This window comes from Mastigoproctus giganteus, chromosome 1, assembly GCF_048544385.1.
Source record: "Mastigoproctus giganteus isolate SK-2022 chromosome 1, ASM4854438v1, whole genome shotgun sequence".
NCBI classification, from domain to species: Eukaryota; Metazoa; Arthropoda; class Arachnida; order Uropygi; family Thelyphonidae; genus Mastigoproctus; species Mastigoproctus giganteus.
Window position 1 is genome coordinate 44,245,919 of NC_143575.1, and position 16,334 is coordinate 44,262,252.

The following is a 16,334-nucleotide window of genomic DNA, read 5'->3' on the forward strand; positions in this document are numbered from 1 at the left end:
TTTTTTTTTGTGCGAACCCCCAAGGGTTTGTAAACCACTGGTTGGGAACCACTGCTCTAGGGGTTAGTGAGTGGTTCTCTGCTAGGAAGCCTACTAGACCTGTTTCCCACTCAGCACGACTGAGTAAGATTATATAATTTCATCCCATTATGGGGTTAGTTGTAATGGTCTGGAGTGTCTTCAGAGTTTGGTAGTCATTGTCAGTGGATTCCTTTTGTTGGGAATTCTGCTAGGATATGGGTGGAACCCACAGGCTGGTCATGTCCAGGTAGGATCCTAGTTCAGGTGAGCCATCAGATGTCACCGCCACCTGAATACATGTTTTGCAGAACATGTATTCAGATGTCACCGCCACCTGAATACATGTTTTGCAGAACATGTATTCAGATGTCACCACCACCTGAATACATGTTCTGCAAATTCATTGAATGCTGCAAAGTTTTCCATTGTTTGTATGACATGTGCTTCACAGCTTGTTCCTGTTTTATGTTGCCCTTTTTACACTTCCTTATTTCACTGTTGTTTATCTTTCTGCATGGAAATTTGTTCACATCCAGCCAGTTCCTAAAAAGGGTGATAAATCCCTCCCTTACAGTTGTTGTCCTCTTGCATTTAATTGTACTCTTTATCAAGTAATAGACAAATCCATAAAACACCAACTGTTACGCTATCTCGAAACCTTCCATCTGGTCAGTAATTGCCAATATGCATTTTGTCAGTGTCAATCCACTGGGTGAGAATTTGGCTCAGGTTACTCGTCTTTGGACAGTAGAAAAGTTTGATGAAATTAAAGTACAGTAGAATGTCAGTTATCCAGAATAATTTGAAAGGCTGGTCTTTCTTCTTTTTTTTTATTGATGGTATACAGTAAGCTCCAGTTATAGTGATCACATTAGCAAATTGAATTTTGATTATAATAAGCTCAAAAATTCCATGTTTACTACCTGTTTATAACAGATTGCACAAACAAAAAGTCCAGTAAACACAGATTGTTTTTATGGTTGTGACTTCTAGAATTCTGTGACCTTCAGAAATGTGCTTTAGAAAAATATCACAGACTACTAGGTTTTTTCAGAAACCATGAGTGGATTTCAAATTAGTTTAGCTCCAGATTTGGTAAGAATAATATCGGCCTGAAACTGTGCGATTTATTATTTTTCTCAATTTTTTATGGTAAAGTGTGAACGAAAAGAAAACACATAGTTTTAACATTGCAACAAAAAACGGAAATTATTAATATAATTATTAATAGAAAAGGTCAAAATTTAGCATATCTCTCCAAAGAGTTTAATGTGGGGACTTTCAACAGTTTATGACATCAAGAAAAATTCCAGTGCTATAACAGAATTTGTGTTGATTATGGATAGTAAAGGAGGATCTAGCAGGAAAAAGGCTGACCGGCTAGCCAGGTGGGTAAAGTGCCTGCCTGGCAACCCAAAGGTTGCGGGTTCGAATCCCACCTCGGGCTTGGATCAGAGTAAAATGCAAAAGCTTTGGGAGGTGCATTATGGCCACAGAAGCCGATGCACTAACAACTAAAAAAAAAAAGCAGGAAAAAGACTGTCCAAACCTCAAAATGCCACTTTAGAGAGTGCACTCACTTTATTTTTTTGTTTTCTTCAGAGCAAAGTTTAGGTGACCTAGTGTCTGGCCTAATGTTGTGTGAAAAAGCATTGGATTTTAATCGAAAATTAATAGGTAATGAAGATTTTAAGGTAAGCACAGGTTGGCTGAAAAACTTTATAAACTGAGACATGGTATACGTGAACTAGATATTCAAGGCGAGAAACTTTCTGCAGAAGAATCGGTAGTGCTGTCCTTTGAAAAGTAAGTTTGCTTCAGTTCTAGCAAATTATGAGAAAGAAAACACCACGTTTATAATGTTGATTAGACGGGCTTATTATGGAAAACATTACCGAGAAAAACCCTAGCCGCTAAAAGAGAAATGCCTGCACCAGGTTTTAAGATGAGAAAAGAGCGAGTTACAATTGGTATGTGTGCAAATGCTAATGGGATGCACAGATTGTTCATTATTGGTAAGTCAAAAAAACTGAGCATTTAAAAATCTTTCTAAATTTCCTGTTTTGTATAAAAATCATAAAAGTGCATGGATGGATGTTTCTGTTTTCCGAGATTGGTTTATAATTTTTTAAATTTAATTAATCGTATTTAATTTAATCATAAGGTAAGATTAAATTTATTTAATTTTAATTTTATTAATTTAATTAAATTTATTTAACCTTACCGGAAAAATTATCTGGTTCGTTTATCAGGAAAATTGCCAGGTTCGATTATCCAAGAAATTTGGCTATCCGGAAGAGGTCTGACATCATTTATTCCAGATAACTGACACTCTACTGTAGTTGTTCCTGCCCAAGTCTTTTGATTGTGTTTGACATATAGAATCTTCTAAACAAGCTTCCAATTTATGGTTTTCCTGTTGTTGTTCAACTGGAAGGCCAGTTTTCCTTCTCTGCCTGCTGCTGTGGGTGATTGTAAATTAATTTGTCTTCTTCTAACTTCTCGACTAATGCTGATATTCCCCAAGCTTCAGTTCTTCTTACACTTTACCTCTTGTATATTGCTGACCTTCCCACTGATTGGAAGTCCTATCTGTAGTTTTGTTGCTGATAGCACACCAAAATTCCAGTTTAAGAAACCTTGCCCTGCAGAAACAGCCCAAATTCCAATCTCCAGGTAAATTCTTCTGTGAAGCAAAGGGGTAAATTCTTCAATGGGGATTCTTGAATACCCTTAGAGTCAAATTTTGTGTTTAAGAATCATATGAAATCTAAGGGCACAAAAAACTCTGTGAAAATTAAATGAATACAGTGTTTCTCCCATTTTTTAATCCAAAACCAAACTTTAAAGAATGCAGGTCTGGATCAAACATCGTACTTGAGGAATGTTAAAATTCACATTTTTAAAATTTACAGAAAATTTAAATAGTTTTGCTGCTTTTGACTGCCTGTTCAAAAGTTAAACTTCAATGCATTAAGTGTTTCACTGACAAAGGATAATGTATCTTTATTTTATATGTTCCAGCCTATTAATCCAATTTATACATTCAGCATATGAATCAACTTTTTTATTTTGATTTGTGCTTAATCATTTAGTTGCAATATAAGTTGACACTTTCTTTTTTTTTTTTTTTTTTTAATAAATCACCTTTTACATCTTGAATAGTTGATGTATTATAGCAGTAATTATAAGTTATAAATAGTCGATATATATTGCAGTAAAACCCAGATTAAGAAGCACTATGTACTTAGTAATTCAATTATTTTTGCTCTTTCTTTTAAAAGTTTACATTGATAATATATTATCACGCATAATAAATTATAAAAGAAGCAGTAATTATATAGGAACTCCTTCATGTGAAAGGTAAGAAAACAAAAATCTATGGCATAAATCAGGGGTCACCAAACTATGGCCCGCGGGCCAGATCCAGCCTGCGTAGGCTGTTCATCTAGCCCACCCCGCACTGTGCTACAAATGATCAAAATTTCTAAAATATATTGTAATTATTGATATGGAAATATAATAAATAGTGAATCAATGAAATACTACTGTTTCAATGATGGCTTGTGAGCGGGGCTTATACCTTGGTAACGGCGAACGTCGCCGCACATGACATCACAAAAGGGTGCTTTGTCAGGAACACCCGCCATTCGTTAACGTAGTCGTATCTACTGCCCATCTCCGTCGATCATGGTTATGGGATATGATCGCTAGGGTGCAGCAGAGGATAGATCTTAGCGCTGTTAAGAGTTCAGTGCAACGTTCGGCTGCATATATTTGGAATATTTTCTGTGAAGATAAGATAAACTTCTGTTAAAAGAAATTAAAATAAGTATAAGTAAAAATAAGGTAAATTCTTGTAAAATATTATATACAAATAGTAATTATATAGTAATATGTAAGTAAGAAATTGTTTCTCCTTTCTAGATATTTTTCTTCGCCATTCTCCCATAGTTATGGTTACTAAGATAAGAAAAGTAGATGATGAGTGTCGCCTTTTCAATGAAGAATGGGAAGAAAAGTACTTCTTTGTGGAAGCAAGTAACCAAAGGGCTATGTGCCTGATATGCAACGACAGTGTTGTTGTTTTAAAAGAGTACAATCTTTGGCGTCATTATGAAACAAAACATCTTTCAACATTTTCGAAGTTTTCTGGAAAGTTACGTACTGAAAAATTTAAATTCATAAAACATAGTTTGGAATCACAAAGGTATGTGTTCACGAAAATATTTACTGAAAAATGAATCTGTAACCCCTGTAAGTTACAAAATAGTAAATAAGATGGCAGAGCGAAGAAAACCGTTCACTGATGGCAGCTTCATAAAAGAGTGTATGATGGAAGCGGCAAATGACTTGTGCCTGAAAAAGCCGATTTATTTAGAAATGTTAGCTTTTCAGCAAGTTCAGTTGTGCGGAGAACAGAAGAACTTGAAGAAAATGTAGTACTGCAGATACGCGAAAAGCTAGACAATTCTTGTGGTATTCTCTAGCACTGGATGAGTCTACTGATCTCTCGAGCATGTCACAACTTCTCATATTCACTCGTGGTGTTAATTTGGACTTTCAGGTCACAGAAGAGTTGGCATCTGTTTGCAGCATGCATGGAACAACAACTGGAGAAGATATTTTCGTGGAAGTGCAGAAAACTTTGCAAAGCTATAACCTTCAGTGGAATCAGCTTCCATGTGTCACAGTTGATGGAGGAAAAAACATGGCTGGTGTTAGGAAGGGTCTCGTAGGGAAGATTAGAACTAAGTTAGAAGATCTTCAACTTCTGGGTGCTTTGTTTATACACTGCATTATACATCAACAAGCACTACGTGGCAAAGACTTAGATATTTCTTGTGTACTGAAACCAGTGATCTCTGCGGTGAACTTTATTCGGGGCCATGCACTTAATCACTGCCAGTTCCAGGCTTTTCTTGAGGAAATTGACTCTGAATTTTGTGACTTACCTTATCACACAGTGGTGAGGTGGCTTAGCTGCGGTAAATCCTGTTTCATTTTTATAAGCTACGAAAAGAAATAGATATTTTCCTCACCGAAAAGGATAGAGCTTATACACTTCTATCAGATCCTACCTGGCTATCAAAATTGTCATTTTTGGTTGACATAACATCTCACATGAATGAATTGAATTTAAAACTTCAAGGAAAGGACAACTTTATCTGTGACCTTTACTGAATCATTAAAGGATTTTGAAGAAAGCTATTACTTTTTGAAGCACAACTAGAAAGAGGAGTTTCTCTCATTTTCAGTGTTTTCAAAGAATTTCTTGCTGAAATCGGAGAAGATATCAATCTCGAGTTTCCAAAGAAAATTATTAATGACTTAAAAAAGCATTTTTTGGAAAGATTTTCAGACCTCGACAGAATTGAGAGTTATATTCTTTTATTTCAAAATCCGTTTCATTGTAACGTTGATGACATGCCAGTCGAACTACAGTTAGAGATCATTGATTTATAAGCAAATGACCTATTGAAAGAGAAACACAGAGAAGGAAATCATGTAGAATTTTATTGCTGCTTATCTGATAATGAGTTTTCAAAATTAAAGAAATTTGCCTCTGGTATGGTATCAGTGTTTGGTACAACTTATGTCTGTAAGCAAGCATTTTCAAAACTGAAATATGTAAAGTCCACATATCGAACAAGGCTGAGTGATGAACATTTAAAGGCAATTCTCTTGGTGGGGTGTAGCAATTCAAAAGCAAACATTGATGATATTTTAAAAGCTAAATGCCAGTTCCATAAATCATATTAATCTTTTCTGCTTATCTTATTCCTAATGTCGCCTTCCTTGATAAATAAATATATTTGTTATCTTTATTTTTCTATATATTCTTTATTTTTGCATATTTTGTGTATTGGTAAATAAATATATTTGTTGTCTTCATTTTTGTTGTATTTACTGAATTGTGCATATTGAATAAAATGATTATATGGCCCGTGCTCGTCAATCTCTCGGTTATCTGGCCCATTGTGAAAAAAAGTTTGGTGACCCCTGGCATAGATGATACAATATCATTTTTATCAATGCTTTTATGTGTATGCAAAAGATTTTGATTGTGTAACCCAGCCATTCTGTGTTGCCTCTTTAGTACTGTTTTGTAGATGCTTCTCTGTACACAGTGCTTCAATGTGGAAGAAAGTTTATTATCATAAGAAATTGACAACCTTGAAAATTTGCTTTAAGTCAGCATACTGTTGTTTAAAATGATCATTATTTTTAGAAGAAAAATAATGCTGAAGTAAAGTTTCCAGCATGGATATTTGTTCATGAGAAAAGTTAGTTTGATGATTTTTTAAATGCTTGAAAGGTTCAGTTTCGGTTTGACTTATACACCAGAATATACAACACATATATCATTAGATATATATTAATTTGAAGTCTTAAGTTTTGTACCTGGTCTATAAGTCAATCCCAAAGTAATCTTAGAGGTAATTTTTTTTACCTTCAAACGTTTGCACATATCCAAAAATATAAGATAATTTTGATCTTTAAATTACTTCTTATTGATGAAGTAAAGTTTCTGATTTCTTTTATATTTATAAACAGACTCTTCAAGAACTGGGGAAAAGAATAGAGCAACTACAGAATGATATTCGTAAGGATGCAGAGGAGATTACTAAACTCTCAAACACAGTTAATCATAAAGTTCCTAAAACTAAAGCTGAAGTAAGTGACCACAGTTTTTTTTTTTAATAAGTTATATGCTATATTAACTTGTCAGCATTTGTACAGGACCTGTTAGATCCCATGCTAATGGCTAAAACTTTCAATACCTTCAAACTTTTGAGTCAGACTTTTATTTGAGTTTTGGAAGTGAACAATTACTGTTCACTTTGAATTATACATACAAATGACCTGTTAGATGCCATTTGACTTTTAACTATTCTTTTCTTTCAGTTTTAATATGCTAGTTTTGGTTTCAGTGTAGGTAAGTAGTACATTGCCAAAAATGAAACTAGCATCACGACTGACTTGGCAGATGCATCTGCCAAAAATAACTCTGCTTTATGTTTAATTGTTGTATAAAGTATGATTTCCCCCCCCCCACAACTAATAAAAGTTTTGTTTTGTAAAATATATGTGAAAAAAAATTGATTTTTAAATTTTTCATTAAGAAAATAAAAATTCATATTTAATATGTATTGCAATCCATTATGAAAAGATCAAGCATTGATATGCTTCAAACAGAATTCAGAAATAAAGACTTACTGTTAAAAAACCTGGCACCTGTCAGGTGTTGCTCAACTATGGTTTGTTGCAAACAAAGGCATAATTGCTATAAGGTTAACCATAGAACACACTGTGTCTTCTGCCATGTGCCACTGTTTAAGGGGTTTTTTGTTTTTTTTTAAGGAATGATATTAAATCTCTTATATGCTCCACCAATTATTCTTTGAGTGATACAGTGTTTTGGTTTTGATTTAGCAGTTAAAAGAGGGTTTTTTTTTTTTTTTTTTGACAATTTTAGGCTTGTACAAACACCACTCTTGCAGCAGCCATGTGATATCCTCTCCCCCCAAAAGCTATGTGTGCTTGTACTGTATGAAAAGCTATAATACAAGAAGCCCCTCAAGAAATTTCAACATTGAACAGGGGAATAAATTATGTAAATCCTAATTAATAAAACACTGATTTCGATTAAACAAAAAAGCTGAAAATTATATTTTAATTTAAAAACAAAAGAAATAAATCTGCTAGACATTGACTAGTTTTGTTCCATTTAGAAGTGTGTCAGATGGATGGTTAAAGTAGCTTTGAGATAATATCATGGACATTTTAAAATCAGCAAAAATAAGATTATGGATTCCATGAAATCACACGTGAGTGTTTATAATACAGGGATCAGTAAGAAACTAAAATGCGTGTATTTTGCATAGAGTCCAAGTTTAGAGAAAGTTTACTTATTCTTTTGGATTTCACTGAAGTTTTTGTTATGTTTTTCAGCTTTCTTGATTTATCAGTATTGATTCAAAGTCATTGTTGGATGGCCATGGCTCTCGCCACATTTAGTACTAAAAACAGTTTGTGCCCATCATCAGTACTTGATCTTATTAGATCGTGTAATTAGCATTAGCATTAGCATTAGTAGAGGCATTTGATGCAAGAAAGCAAGCTTATGCAGCATCAGCCGAAAAAAAAAAAAAAAAAAGTAACATAAATAAATAAAAATAACCACTTCCACTTCACCCCTCTGTTCGTTCGAAATACCTGTCCAGCTGAGCCTTAAACTTATTTAGGCTATCAACTTCCACGACAAGGGATGGAAGTCTGTTCCACCCACCAACCACCCGCTGGCTAAAGGCAAATTTCCGCACATCTATCCTACATCTGTCTTTCCTCAATTTGAATTTATGCCCTCTCAGGTGATTTTTTCTGAGCTAGAGGAAGAATCCCATCAGCATTGAGCATGCTCAAACCATTCAAGGCTTTGTACACCTCTATCAGATCACCCCGCTGGTGCCTAGTTTCCAGACACTGTAATTTGCAAAACTTAAGCCTTTCTTCGTAAGAGAACCCCTTTGTCCCATTCACCAATCTAGTTGCCCTTCTCTGTACTCGTTCCAGCAGCTCTACATCCTTCCTGAAATGAGGCCTCCAGGCCTGTATACAGTACTCTAGGTGTGGCCTGACCATTGCCTTATACAAGGGAATAATCACCTCCTTATCCCTGCTAGAAAAATTCCTATATATCATTGACAATACACCATGAGCTACTCTTGCAGCTCGTCTGCACTGCTCAGAGAACTTCATATCTGCCTGCACCACCACCCCCAGGTCCCTTTCATTCTCTACCACTGTCAGTGTAGTACCACAGAGTTGATACGTTGCTCTGGGGTTGCTGTTTCCCATATGTAGTACTTTACATTTGTCAATGTTAAACTTCATTTGCCACCTCGAAGCCCATCTGCTCAACCTTTCCAAATCCTGTTGCAGCAGCATAGTGTCAGTAGTGTCCTTGACAACCCTGCCAACCTTCGTATCGTCTGCAAACTTGGACATTAAGCCTGATATACCATCATCAATATCATTTATAAATACAGAAAACAATAAAGGCCCCAATACTGAACCCTGAGGGACTCCACTAATAACATTAGTCCACGATGAGCAGTGTCCATTGATTACCACTCTCTGTCTTCTCCCCCTCAACCACCCCTTTATCCATAGCAGCAACTTGCCTCCAATGCCACACTGCTCCAATTTGTGCAGCAGTCTTCCATGTGCAACAGTATCAAAAGCCTTTCTAAGATCCAAGTATATAATATCAAAGTTATTCCCTGCATCCAGTTCTTTTGTGACTGCATCATAGTATCCAATCAAATTGGTCAGGCAAGACTTCCCCTTAACAAAACCATGCTGTGTCCTAGCTATAACTGAAGTCTTGTCTAGATGATCCTGCAGTGCTTCTTTCACCAGTGCCTCCATTAATTTTCCGGGAACAGAAGTTAAACTCACAGGTCTATAATTACTTGTGTCAGCCTTTGATCCCCCTTTGTGAATTGGGGTCACATTTGCACATCTCCAGTCAATGGGTACCTCCCCTGAGTCCAAGGAAGCTCTCATAATTATGGCTAAGGGTTTGCTTACCTCCTTTGCTGCCTCCTTTAATATAACTGGATAGATCCCATCCACCCCAGGTGCCTTTCTTGTGTTTATCTTCAACAATTTCTCCTCCACTTTGCTCTCAGTTATTACAAGATTCTCTAGCTTACTGCTAGAGTTGAATACACCTCTGGCATTCCCCTCGCTGAATAACTCCTCATGTGTGAATGTCGATGCAAAATATTCATTTAGTTTGTTAGCTACCCGAGCAGGGTCATCAACAGTTGACCCATCGATCTCAAGTGGACCAATCTGATTCATCCCCTTCCTTCTAGAGTTTACATAAGTAAAGAACTCTTTGCTGTTTTTCTTCGCATCCCTTGCCAAGGATCTCTCGTAATCTGCCTTCGCCTGCCTAACCTCCTTTGTAACTTGGTTACAGATCAACTTGTATCTATCATAGGCGTCCGTGTCACGTGTTAATTTGTATGTATCCCATGCATTTTTCTTCTCTGCCATATGCCTCATTAGTTCATCTGACAACCATTTAGGCCTAAACCTTGAACAATATTTCTTAGTTGGTATGTAAAGCCTAGTAGCTTCCACGATAAGTTCTTTGAATGCTTCCCATTTTGAATTTGCTGTTGGCAATATCATCAGTTGATCCCACTGTATAGAATTTAAATACTGTCTCAGTCCATTGTAGTCGCCTTTACGAAAGCAATACCCCTTCCCTTTACCCCTAATGGTAGTTACCTCTTTGAGTAACTCCCACTTCAGCACACTGTGATCACTGCCACCAAGTGGTTCATTTATCTGCAGATTCTTAATGCATGAAGAATCACTACTGATAATCAAATCAAGAGTATTACTCCCTCTAGTTGCCTCCCGAACATGCTGATATAGAAAACAATCATCCAATAAATCCACAAAAGCCTTGCTACTGTGTGAGTGACCAGCCCCCAAATTCCAGTCAATATCTGGGAAATTAAAATCCCCCATTATAAGACTCTCTGATTTACTGGCCCACTCTATTTCTCCGAACAGTTTCTTATTATACTCATCAGAGTCATTAGGCCTATAGCACACTCCTACTCTCAATTTTGATCTCCCAATGCTTATGTCACACCAAACTGACTCGACACTGCACTGTCCAGCGATGTCGACTGGCTTCACTTCCTTGGATTTTATGTGTTTTTTAACTAATAGCATAACCCCTCCTCCCTTCCTATCCTGTCTATCCTTTCTGTAGACATTGTACTCCCCAAATTCCAGTTCTGCATTTCTTATATCTGTGTGACACCACGTCTCTGAAATCCCCACAATATCTGCCTTTGATGTTTTGAGCAATACCTCAAATTCATCAAATTTATTTACTAAACTCCTAGCATTGGTGTACACACAAGTATACATGCACCTGTTCTTTTTCTTAGCTACCCTAACACAACCCATGTGTTTACTTGTACCCCAATGATTCCCAGCAGTCTCTGAAATATCCTGCATCTTATTTTCCAGGCTGCGGCTCATTCCAATAGAAGCAGTGCAAGAATCACTTTCACCTCTGCCAGTGGCTACTGTTAATCTATTAGTCCTTGTATCCCCCCAATCTAGCAGTTTTCCGACCCACCTAACATTGCCTCGATAGCATCAGCAAACATTCTTGCACCCTTTCTATTTAAGTGTATCCCATCCCTGTAGAAGCAGTCTCTCCTGTTAACAAGTACAGACCAGGCTGAAAAAAATTCTACCCCTTGAGCCCTGCACAATCTTTCCAGGGCAGAATTGATTGACAGGGCTCTCATCATATACTCCCTCCTATCGTGTCTGGGCAGAATTGCAGAATTGCAGAATTAGTAAGAGCAGTGGTCGTGTTTTCGTTCTCTTAGTCTGTTTTCATTTGTACTTGTCTAGTTTTTCTAAAATAATTTAGGGTAATTCTGATTATTTGCTCTTGAAAAAAACAATGTGTTCAGTTACCTGATTTAATTTATTTACTGTGAGTATTGTTTTCTCCAAATATATCACGTATCAGACATCTACCATAGAATAAAATATTCTTTCATCTCATAAGTATTTTATATTTTTCATTCAATGTCCTTTCCACATAATGCCCTCAAGTCATAATTCATGAAGAAACTGAATATGTTACTGCTTATTTAAAATATTATATACATCTTGTACATGTTGCTATAGTATGTTACTTGTTTGTGTTGTGTTGTATTTCTTTTCTAACAAATCATCTAACTAGTACATGATTATGTTCCTAAATCATCACTTAAGGCAAAAACACATATTTTAGAAATAATTTCATATAGAAAATGATGTAACAAGGCTGAATTTTGTTCTGGAATAGACAGTCCCCACAGATATTCTTTACTTTGTATTAATATTTTATAAATGGTTATAATTAGATTATGATTATTGTAGCATTTCAAATCATTTAACAAATCAAATAAAATTATATTCATTTGTGTGTGCATGTGAGAGAGAGCTTCAGGACTATCACACTTAGACATCTGAAATATTGCATACATATTAAGAAAATCTCAGAGGTGTACACCTATGCATTATTTATTAATGCAGTTCAAATGAGGGCACTATTATCAGTGAAATGTCACAAAGAAAATGTTTCTCAAAATAAACTGAACAGCTCATTGTGTTTTTTTCTGCAACCCAGCAAAAGCTGGCATCTTAGCTAGTGAATAACATAATGGATAAAATACAAAATAAGAATAAGGGTTTAACCAGGAGAATCTTCCCACCCCCCCATTCACTAAGTGAGGCTTGTGTGGGAGTTGATTGAGGTACAAACTCAGTGACACTCACCTTCTTGTGGGGGAGGCGTGGAGTGAACAATGACTTTTATTTGATAACTTCTTAGTACAGTGCCAGCTATATGGCTGCTGACCAAATCAGATAAATTATAGGCTAAAATCTGTATTATCAAAGGAAACTCAAATATTTAACTGATTCAGAATAACAAAGTGACTAATGTATATTAAAAAAAAACGGTTTAGCTATTATTACAGAGGAATCTAATAAATTCAGTCTTCAGTGGAGAAGTTAAAAAAAAAAAAAAAAAAAAAAATCTCATTATAGGAGAAAAACCTATGATTTAACTTGGAGAGGGTATAAAATGATAGGGGGAAAGAACTGACAGTGATCCTGAAAATAGTTCAACCACTAGTAATGCACTTTTTGACCTCCAAAGTAAACTAAAAGACCAGACTTCCTTATTTCTTATAAATGAAAAAAATAACTGAAACAGACTACACAGAAAAAACTAAAAAACATGGAAAACTAAGAAAACTGCAGAAATATAAATAAATAAATTTTCTGTTTATACTCTGGGACGACCAAACGGTCAGAGGAGTTTGCATGATAGATTGAATACAAGAAACAGCACCGTATTCAGTAGTCATGGGCTTGAACCCCAGTCACTCAAGGCACATGTACTTAGGCACCCGCGCACCTGACCACTAGGCTGTGGCGGCCTTCTATCAATATTCTAGGGAATACCCATTTATTAGTCTAGGCCTTTGATAAATTAATGAAATAAAGTGAGCAAGACAAGTGTCAGTAGATCTAGCTAGTAAATCTGATGTGACGAATAAAACTTTGTAGAAAAATAGTGTGGAACATGAACACAGACTAAAATTTTATTCATGATCTTTAATAGCAGTGAAAAAATAGATATGGGTGGGTAAGTTACTAGTAGACTTTCATTTCTTTAAGTTTTGGTTGTTCTTTGACAATGAATTTGTAATTGTACAGAGTTTTTGCGGAAAGGTGGAACAGCTTTGAATTCTTGTATTTGTTGAATGACAAAACACTGTGCGAACTTCTGTTGCCCAGTTGTGAGTAGTCTTGGAAGCCAGTGTGCACAAACACATGTTGTATGCAAATAGTCGTGGAGAATACCATGCATGCTTCCTACTCATATTATCAACATCTCTGCCAGTTGCCTTACTGTTATACGATGATCTTCTCTCATGGTTACAGAAGCAGTATGTTTATGGTTTATGTAGTGAGAGCAGTGGTTGGAGTTCCAGGACTGCCAATTTTTATGATTGAACTGCATCCATCTTTAAACATTCTAAACCACCTATAAGCTGTGCTATATGGAAGCATAGATTCACCATAAGCCTCTTTTAACATTTCATATGCTTCGGCTGTCTTCAGTTTTCTTGAAACAGAGACAGAATTTGAGAGTAGCATAGTATTCCTCACATATAACATCCCTTGTTATGTAGGTGAAACTGAACAGGCATAAACATGACTGACCACCAAGGTCACACCATGTACATGAGTCAACTGTACAGTTGCTATTTGATGCAAATTGGCTTGGTCTTAAATTCCACAGCTCAGCTACAAATAGCAAGCAGTACAGTTGTTCATGAAAAATTTTGTTCGTTCTGCATTGACTAGCCCTCTTATTGCAAAAAGATAAAACGAATACAGTTAAGGAATTTTAATGATATTCTCAGGACCTCATGAATCATTTTGTTGTATCAAAATTTCATCTAATGAATATCACTGAAAATTATTTTAAAAGAATTATTGTTTTATTTACTTTATTTTAATATTGACTTTTAAAGCAGTAATAAGTAAAATGATGAAATACTTATACTACAAAAATTTAAAACATTCTGTGTAGAGAGAATCATTTTGAAAGCATTTATTTTTAGGAAATACCCCACATTCAGAAATATGGTCAATGGATATAACTTGTTGTTACTGTTCGAGTTAATGTCATTTTGGATTAATTTTGATTCTTTGCATTAATACAAACATTCCGCTGTTATTGAATTGAAAATATGTGCATATATCGGTTTAAAAAAAAGAAGCTTAGTCATTCAGAAATGTGGAAAATGTAGTAAAGGGTGTGATGAGGAATTTTTTTGTTGTCTTTCCCTTAAACTTCCATTTTTCCATTCAAAAGTATGCTTCCAAAGCTGTATTTACAATATGAGTTACCCCATATCATCCATAATTTTCCAATAGAGTTTTCTTTTGTTGAAAACCAGTGCATTTTAGGCATACACGAACTTCTAAAATTGTTTGTTATTCTGAATTTTTTATCAAAACTGTTTTGTTTAAATGAGACTCGCAAAGCATTAATAATAATGGACATTGTCAGGATTTTGAGGTATTTTTGTTATAGTGAAAATTTTGTTAAAATAGTACTTATTTTAATGAGGATTTGCTTCTGTGATTTATAATTTATTTCCACTTCCCTAAAAGAGAATACATAATTAGCCAAAAGTTATGTGAGTTACTGTAATATAAATTTTATTTATATTGCTTAGTTTCATGTCTTTCACGTGACATGTTGCTGCTTATAATTTTATTGGACTGAAGGGGGGGGGGGGGAATCAAGAAATATTACTATTTGTGTGTATTTTACTTCTAAAGTTTGCACTGTGAAAATTATCTTGTGCCACCACTGCAATTATAAATCAAAAAATGATTGTTTTTAATTCTTTCAGTATTATTATTAATCTGGAAAAAATTGACACTATATTCATATATAGTTACATTATAAGCTTCTGAAAAGATCCTGTTATAAGTATAATTGCCATATAACCACTTAGGTTAAGGAATTAAATTGGGAGGGGGAGTGGGGAACTTATGTTTCTCATGAATCAAAAGGTGTAAGAGAAAACTGATATACAAATTCCATCCCCATCCAAACCCCAAATGTACACATTCTGGTGTATCAGAAATGTTATTTAAACATTTCTGATTTAAACATAAAAAAAAATATATATATACAGTTGGTTGTCGACTTACGACCGACTTCTGTTCTGACTGACAGGTCGTAAGTCGATCTGGTCGTATGTCGGCCATATATTTATTAACAGTATTTTTTAACCTTTCTAATCTTTTTATTATCTTTATAATTTATTTTTATAATCTTTTAAATTTTTATCATCTTTTATTTTTCATTTTAAATACAGTAATGTTTTCATCTTTTATTTAGCGATACTGTACATACCTTCGTTTCTACGCCTAGGCTATCTGTCTCTCTGAGGTTAAATTCAAATGTTCTCTACATTTTAATTGGTTTATTGTTCATACTGTTTATAAAAAAACAAAACTACAATCTATAATTATATTGTGCATAATGTGAAAAATAATACTGTACATAATGTACTGTAAACGCAAAAATACAATCTAAAATTAATGTAAAAATTAATACAAATGAAATTTACAAAATCAATTTTTAATCTTTGCTTGTGCATCGTCAGGGTCATGTTCTTGGGTTGAGGTAGGAGTTGTTTATTTATAAGAGACATTATGCAAAGCAAATCTTTTTTTAAAACGCTTAAACCACCCAGTACTAGCCTGAAAATCTTCTGCGTAATCGTCTCCGGCACGTGATTTTAAACTCTGAAACAAACTTCTATCCTTTGCTTGCACTGTGTGAAGACTCATGGGTGTATTTTTTTGTATTAAATCTTCCATCCACACAAACAACAATTTCTCCATTTCATGGATGGGTTCCTGTCGTTGTTTGGTTGAAATTGTAGACTTAATAGGTGTAGAACCTTTCACAGCTTCCCGAATTCTTTCTTTGTCCTTAAGTATCGTCGATACCGTGGAATGTGATAACTTCAAGTCACGTGCTATCGTATTCACTTTCTTTTCGCCTTCATACTGCTGGATAATTTTCATTTTACACTCTAAATCAATAGTTTTCCTTGACTTCTTAGCTGACATATATGTAGATGAAGGCATTTTCCTTTTACTAAACATTT

General features: G+C 35.0%; 1 protein-coding gene across 2 annotated transcripts in view; it reads left to right on the forward strand.

The window, feature by feature from the left end:
• swm (Zinc finger protein swm) overlaps positions 1-16,334 on the forward strand; it is a 370,487-nt gene that overhangs the window by 310,053 nt on the left and 44,100 nt on the right. For both annotated transcript variants that reach the window (XM_090372448.1, XM_090372445.1), the window contains one exon: positions 6,580-6,699. In XM_090372448.1, the coding sequence (XP_090228574.1) occupies positions 6,580-6,699 (120 nt within the window). The remainder of the gene's footprint in view (positions 1-6,579; positions 6,700-16,334) is intronic.